Source organism: Ailuropoda melanoleuca, chromosome 3, assembly GCF_002007445.2.
Source record: "Ailuropoda melanoleuca isolate Jingjing chromosome 3, ASM200744v2, whole genome shotgun sequence".
Lineage (NCBI taxonomy): Eukaryota > Metazoa > Chordata > Mammalia > Carnivora > Ursidae > Ailuropoda > Ailuropoda melanoleuca.
The window spans coordinates 22268618-22276680 of NC_048220.1; the positions used below are offsets into that span (position 1 = coordinate 22268618).

General features: G+C 53.7%; 1 protein-coding gene across 1 annotated transcript in view; it reads right to left on the reverse strand.

Annotated features, from left to right (window-relative positions):
- Nucleotides 1-8063, reverse strand: part of FSTL4 (follistatin like 4) — a 602689-nt gene that overhangs the window by 32356 nt on the left and 562270 nt on the right. The window contains exon 12 of the mRNA XM_019799110.2: nt 5535-5655. Coding sequence (XP_019654669.1) covers nt 5535-5655 — 121 coding nt within the window. The remainder of the gene's footprint in view (nt 1-5534; nt 5656-8063) is intronic.

An 8063-nucleotide genomic window follows, 5' to 3' on the forward strand; every position in this document is an offset into this window, starting at 1 on the left:
GGCCTGGGAGCGGCCGACAGGAGTAGCTCGGTACCTGTCTGCTGAATGTGGATCACACGGACTCCCGATGGATGAGGTGGGCCGCAGAGCAGGGGAGAGAATTCTCAGCCGAGGGAACCACCAGGGCAGATTCATTGGCTGGAGTATTTGGAGATGGGTGGAGGCCAAGACACGAGGCTGGTGGGTGGCAGGACCCCGATCACAGCGATGAGCCTGCACATGTGTGTCTGAGAACATGGACTGTGGGCTCAGGGGGGAAGCTGCCGCCCGGCTGTGAACCAGGGGCTCAGGCTTCCCATCTTATCTGTCCTGAGAGACTGGCACGGGGGAGACTACGGGGGCCCAGCCAGGCCAGCAGCAACCGAAGGGACCCTGCAGCCAGTCCTAGACCCCCTGGGTCTTCCCGGCTCCGTGCCCTGCACAAAGGGAACCTGTGACATGGAAGGTAACCGTGTGCCCCCACGGAGCTCCACCGAGCAGCCCATCGTGCCCTGACCTGACCACTTGCTAACCAGAAAACTGGCGTGAGGATGTTTCAAAAACCACCACCACCAACCCAAAGCATCATTCCATCAGCGGGGTGGGAGCTCACTTATCTGCCCTGAGAACCCAACTGTCCTCCTCATGCATGATGACACAGCCACCCGTCCTGCGGTGGGCGCGGAAGAGGCCCCAGGCTCTGAGGGAACAGCTGCTCACTTTGGGCAGACGCTGTGACCCCTACCAGAGCCAGAGCTCTGGATGGAGCCTCCTGCTGGGACAGGGGAGCCCAAGCAGAACGCGAGGCATGGAGGTGTCAAAGAGCCCAGGAGCCCTGGGACGGGGCCCAGTCCGGAAAAGCCCCAGATTCTCATTCTCAGAGACGAGGGGGTGGGGTGGAGACAGAGCTTCCTGCCGCCAGCAAAGACCCACCTGCTTGCCTTTGGCCCGCATCGCCCCCTCTCCTCTTGTATTAATTCACGCACTAAAAATCATTTGAAATTAATATATTCTGGGTAAACACATCCATTTTCTTTTAAATTTGCAAAACCCTCCAGTGAAAACATTTGAATATGTAACACAAATGCCCATTTTCTTTGGGAAACATGGATCATTTCCAAGGTGAAAGGCAGCATAAATATGTCCTAAGCAAGAGGCACATTCACAAAAGGACCGAGCTGGAGTCGTCAACGGATTTGGGAGATGATTATTGTGTTTCGGGGATGAATCGTTACTTGTCGGAACTGTGGGGAGTTCAAGGGTGTTTTTATTTTAATGGATTAATCATTTATGTCTCAAGTTCCTGCGCTTTCCTAGGAGGGCAATGCGGGAGGTTTGCATGAAGTTATAAATCATGTCAGTGTTTGGGCCTCATCTCTGGGAGGCCTGGTCTGTGAGGAATTCACACTAATAATTTGAGCGAAGTAGTTGGAAGGGCTCCCTTTAGCTAACCCGCGTAAGGCAGAGCTGGGGATGGAGAAGCCTCAGAAGATGATGGTCTGGCCTGTATATGGGGCCTGGCCCCTGCCACCAGGGAGTGAGGCGGCTCCAGGACGACCTCAGTATTTTATTCCTGGACAGTTTCTCTGGGTCTTGATTTCCCCATCTGTATAATGGGTTGTGTGCTCTGAGGGGCCACCAGCTCAGAGCATCTGTGTCCACCAACTACACCTACATGTGGCTTGAGACAACCAAAGCCCTCTCCTGTACCTGTCCCAGCCTGGCCTGTGAACTCTAACTGCGTCAGGCATTTTCCAAGCATCTCAGGTCTGAGCAGGCCCGTAAGGCTGGAGCTACTGCCGTTATTGCCGTCTTACAGGGGAGTTCCTGTAGTTCCTTGAGGTCAAGGAAACACCAGCACAAGCCCTGGAACCCGGGTGTGCCTGGCTCAGAGTTCACAGCTTGACTCTGTGCTAGCTGGGGCCTGCACGGGGCCTAGGGTGGCTAAGTCCCACCCGGCTCCTGCTCCCTGGAGTGGGATCTCTGTGTCTCGGGTCCACCGGCCGCACGTAAGCTCCCCAGCACATCTGTCATTTGCTTGGAGCTTTCCAAGAAGCAGGCAACTGGGCAGGGCCCTCTTTCTGCCATTCCTCATTCCCCCCACCCCTTCCCTCTAGTTGAGGAGAAGCTATAGGGAGGAAGAGACATGGAACATCGTTCCAGGACTGGGCGCCCCAGGCACCACCTCAGCTCAGTAAGCCACAGGACATCTGCCAGGCCAAGTAGGGACCAAACCAGACCTCCCACAGCCATGCTGGGCCACCGCACCCGAGCCTACCCAGGCAGCTCAGGGACATCTTTCATGGTTTCCAATCGTGCTTGGCATGAATGGCAAAAGGGAAAAATGCCCCAGATGAATTTGCTGCTGCTCTCTCTCCCCCTTCCTCAGGGCATTGCTCAGCTAGGCAGCACTCCTTTTGTCGTAAGCATGAGCAGGGCCTTCTCAGCCTTTCCGGCGGCTCCAGCCGAAAGCCTCTGGCAGCAAGAGGCAGCCTGCAAACTCCCTGTGCCTACCACCCCTGTGAGCCTTCCACAGCACCCCTGCCCTCCTGGGACCTGAGGGGGCATCGGAAGTCTTCATCGTGATGGGCTGAGCCCCACCGGGGCTGATGACTGAACCACATGGTCTGCCAACCTCAGTCCTGCTGAGGCAGCACTGGCCCCACATTCACTGCTGCAGCCCCGTCCGCACGTGCTCATGATGCCAGCTGTTTCGAGCAGGCCTGAGCTCTGCACTAGGGGCAGAGCAGAATGAGGCAGGGCACCTGTCCCCTGTCCTCTCTAGTGCATAGCCCACAGCAGCCCAACACAGCTGCTGACTGGCCACACCGGCATCCGACATCCAGATTCTCCAACAGCAGGAACACAATGCCCTGGGAAGGACGGGTACGGCAGGGCAGGTGTTAGGAGTCTGGGCTTTGGAGTCAAGATCTGGGTCCTGGGATCCTGAGACCCCTGGTGACCTCATCTGTCAAACAGGGACGGCACACAGTGCGTATTCACTAGATGCTGTCATAATCGTCTCTTTCACATCATTCTAGTTTCAGCATCTTCCCACACAGACAGGACACATCCCCCCTTCTGTCCAACACGGCAGCTTAACTCCTGCAATACTCGGAAAGCCTTGTGTCCTTGGGAGGCAACTCCAGACCTGCGTTAGCCTGGCCCTCCCATGAGGGAGCTGGTGAGTGGACCCACACATCCCCGCCAAGTGCCTGGGACTCAGCCCAGCCCAGGAACCCCATGGGCTACTGGAGCCGGAGCCACCCAAGCGGCCTGGCCTGGCTGTCAAGGAAGCCAAGCACCAGGGGCCAATTGAATGACGCAGGAAACTGATCAGAAGTACAGAGCACCCAGCATGCTTCCTCTGACTGCTGATGGTGCTTCCGCTGGAAGAGAGACCTTAAATCCGTCAGCAGTTAGGAAATGGCTCTCAAGTGGCTCTTTTGGTTCTCAGCGGGAGGTTTTGCTGTGTGTAGACTCCCCTGGGCCAAAAGCAGCCTCTTCAGTGGAGACTACGTAATGGCAGGGCCCACGGGTGGGAGGTGGCTGGGGAGGGTGTGAACAGGATTCTCCAATGCCAGCTGCCAGCCCACTTCCCACCTGGCAGGTGGGGCCTATTCTCTCCTTGCAGCCCAGCAACCCCTCGTGGCGCTCCTGGGTCTGGGCCTTGCTCTGGAATTCAGCTCTGGGGATGACACACGGGTTCATCCCCATCATGACCTCAGTCTCAATTCTGGGGGATCACGGGGCAGAAAGGCAGCCCTAGCACCACGAACTTGCCACTTAGCGTACGAAGGCATGAGACCCCAAAGTCTCTTCCAGAGGCCCGAGGCAAGTTCAGGCTCTCCCCTGTGAGGGGCTCCGCTTCCTCCCCAGGTGGCAACCTTGCCCTCCTCAGGAAGTTATTTGGAGGAAATAAGGGGGACAAGACTCAAGCCGTCTCCCTGTGTCCCCCATTCTTGGGAAGTGGGGACAGGATGCAAAGGGCAGAATGCAGAACCTGTGAATACGGATTCATTTCCCTCCTCCAGGCTCTGAGGACATGAGGGACCCGGGGCAAACCATGGGAGCTCTTTCCCCACCAAACAGTCACCCACATTATACCATGCTGAGCACCACTTGCCTGTTTTAGATGGAAAAACCCACTTCTGGCTACAGACCTCGTGCTCTGCCCCCAGAGCAGCCCCCACTGAGGGAGAGCCCTCACCCTGCCTGCTGGCTGCACTTAGGACTGACCTTGGAATCCGGTCTGGATTAAGTCCCCCAGGGGCTGTTGTAAGTAGGACCCCCTGGGTTATTTCTGGAGAAATCCAATGACTTCACTATAGGCCTGGATTCAGGCCAGCAAGCACAGCTACAAAGCCCCAAACGATTAAGTATGTCCCAGGTCAAGGGAAATACTACAATATTGGTGAGGCAGGTATGGCCGTAAAAAGCCCTCAAACATCCTGTAGGGTAAATGTAGACGCCGGCCGAGCTCACCACCCAGTTGTCCTTAAACAGCTTGTTACCCTGGTTCCAGAGTTAAGTGAAACTGAGCCTCATTACATAATCATTCCTAACACCTTGCTCACTTTACCTTGGAGCAGAAGCCCTGAGCACCAGCTGGCACACAAGATCCGAGGCTGCCTAGAAGTTTCCACACCCTGCTCAGTGCGAGTGAAGCCCAGCTAGGTCTGGCTGGACATGCCTGACTTCTGTGGGGGTGCTGATTGGCTACGGCACGGTGATGCCTTGTGTGTCCTGATGGCTGCGGGGGCCAGGCTGGGCCGGCCCGCAGTGTGACACAGGTCAAAGCACAGTCCTGGGTGTGGGGAGACACCCACCAGCGGTGTGACCTTATCTCGAGATTCATCCATAACGTGGGTGCAAATGTACCGAGTGGGAAAGTCTATGTGATGTGTTAGCACAGGGACTGGCCGGTGATTGGCCCGCTCTGTTTTCTGGCTATTCTTGTTGTCGGTGTTGTGCCCAGGAGGGGTTTACTGTTCCTGGTTTCTAGGAGTCCGGGCAACACGGCGGTTTGTGAGGAGCACTGAAACCCTCCCGAGCTCGCTCAGGTTCTGTCCTAGCTGGGCCCGAGCGGAGGCTTGGTGAGCCTCTGGGGAGGGGGATGGGAAGCAGCCCCCGCTGGAGGAAGGAGTGCCCCCCGTGCACCAGTGATACGGGGGCACATCGCTGGAAGGCCAGCAGTGTGTCTTAGAGAGTGTCTGCCACTCCCTGGGCTCCAGAGCACCGCTGCCGGCCGTCGCCATGCGGGGCACGTTCTATCGGGGTCTGCGGAACCTCGGCTGCCGAGCGTGACTAGCCCGGGTGACTGGGACCCTGGCACCACCATTACTTCATCAGAGGAGGCTTCCGGCGAAGCCAGACAGACAAACTAGTGGGCAGACTTTGCCCTTTCTCCACTGCTCCCCTTCCCTTACGAGGGAGATGGGCTAACTTGGGCTCAGACACAGCTTTAAGAGAAACTACAGGAGCGGGGAGGGTTGCCGGGAGCAGCATTTTGGGAGCGCTTCAAGGGGACGACATGCACGGAGCCATCTACTAACCATTCACCTGCAGGACGTGGGTCTGGAAGAGTTCCTCATGGCCGGAGGCGTGGCACGTGTAGTTGCCCATGTGGACGGTGGTCACCTTGGTGATGTAGAGGGCGTTGTCCTCTCCGAAGTCCTGCACAGGGTGAGGAAGACAACGAGGTTGGCCTCTCTACTGAGTAGCTGGGAAGGAGAGCCCAGTGTCCCGCTTTTCCAGGAAAACAGAAGCCCTGCGGCTGAGCCTCCTTGCTCGGCCAGAGCTGCCCGCAGGGCCGGGCCGGCCTGGGCAGCAGGAACTCCGTCTCTCTTCCGTGCTGTTGGCCCGGACCTTGTAGATCCGCTTAAGGCCTGCTCCACCCTTCCTGTGAGGCCGGGCTGGAAGACCTTCCAGATTCTTCCTCTCGCTTTCTAAGAACTGGGCTCACCTGCCCCTCCTACTAATCCTCAGGCTGGTTTCCTGGGGCTCTTGAACACCTGCCGAGCAGCTCTGCAGGGCGGCCTTGCTTAGGGCTGGCAAGTTTTTCTTATAAAACTCAACACCCCAAAACCAAATAATCCAATTAAAAAGTGGGCAGAAGACATGAACAGACATTTCTTCAAAGAAGATACACAGATGGCCCGCAGACACATGAAAAGCTGCTCGTCAGCACCGATCAGGGCAATGTAAATCAAAGCCACAAGGAGCTGTCACCTCACACCTGTCAGAATGGCTAACATCAACAACTCAAGAAACAACAGATGTTGGCGAGGATGTGCAGAAAGGGGACCCCTCGTGCACTGCTGGTGGGACCGCAAACTGGGACAGCCTCTGTGCGAACAGTATGGAGGTTCCTCAAATTAAAGCTAGAACTACCCTATGATCCAGCCATTGCACTACTAGGTTTTTACCCAAAGAATACAAAAATACTAATTGAAAGGGATACATGCGCCCCTATGTTTATAAAAGCATTATCTATAATAGCCAAACTATGGAAACAGCCCAAGTGCCCCTCGATAGATGAATGGAAAAAGAAGATGTGGCGTATATATACACAATGGTATATTATTCAGTCATCAACAAGAATGAAATTTGCCATTTGCTTGCAACACTATGGACAGAGCTAGAGAGTATAATGCTGAGTGAAATAAGTTAGAGCAAGACCAATACCCTGTTTTTATTGCTCATATGTGGAATTTAAGAAACAAAACAATTTAGCAAAGGGGAAAAGAAGAGAGAAAGGCAAACCAAGAAAGAGCCTCTTAATTCTACCAAACAAACTGACAGTTGGGGGAGGGGGAGTGAACAGGTGAGGGGGATCCAGAGATCACGCTGCTGGGTATTTACCTGAAGAATACAACAACACTAATTCAAAGGGATACACACACCCCTGTTTATTGCAGCACTATTTACTGTAGCCAAGATACGGAAGCAGCCCAAGTGTCCATTGATAATGAATGGATAAAAATGTGATGCATATACAAGGGAATACCACTCAGCAGTAAAAGAAGCATGAAATCTTGCCATTTGCAACAACATGGATGGAGCTAGAGAGTAAATGCTAAGTGAAATAAAGTCACTCAGAGAAAGACAAATACTATATGATTTCACTCATACGTGGAATTTAAGAAACAAAACGAAAAAGTGAAGGAAAACAAATAAGAGCAAGGCAAAGAACTTGCCTCTCCAGCACAAACTGATGGCTACCAGGGGGGAGGGTGGCGGGGCTGGGGGGATGGGTGAAACAGGCCATGGGGGTTAGAGTGCATTTGCTGTGATGAACACCAGGTGTTGCATGGAAGTGATGAATCACTATATTGTGCACCTGAAACTAATAGAACACTCTGTTAACTAACTGGAATTAAAATAAAAACGAGAGGGTTTTTCTTAAAGGGACAGACGGCAACTATTTTCGGCCTTGTGGGCCACAGGGGTTCTGTGAACTGTTTAACACTGCCTTGTCGCACCAAGATAACCATAACAATACATAAATTAATGAGCATCACTAAGTTCCAATGAAATTTTTTATTTATTTTTAAGATTTATTAAAGAGAGCGAGCAACTGAGTGGGGTGGGGAGGAGGGCAGAGGGAGAGGGAGAGAGACGCCCAGGTGGACCCTGTGCTGAGCACAGAGTGGGAGGCGGGGCTCGATCTCAAGACTCTGAGATCACGACCTGAGCCCAAATCAAGAGGCAGAGGCTTAACTGACTGAGCCACGCAGGTGCCCCCAATGAAATTTTATTTAAAAAAAAAAATAGGTGGTGGGACAGGTTTGGCCTGCAGGGATAGATGGCCTACCACTGGTTTAGATCCACTTTGTCCCAAAATAATTCTAGGTGCCTTGCAGAGACCTGGACAACCCAAAAAGAGAAACAGAACTCTGAGGAAAATGAGGGCAAACAAAAAGTAAGAGGAGGGACATAAAAGAGAGTCGGGAGGGGCAGATGCTGGGGGCTCTATAAGAAAAGGCTCTAAAACCTTGCCTCTATTATAATTGTTTATTATTTATTTTTAAAGATTTTGTTTATTTGAGAGAGAACAGAGTGCGCACAAGAGAGCATGCACA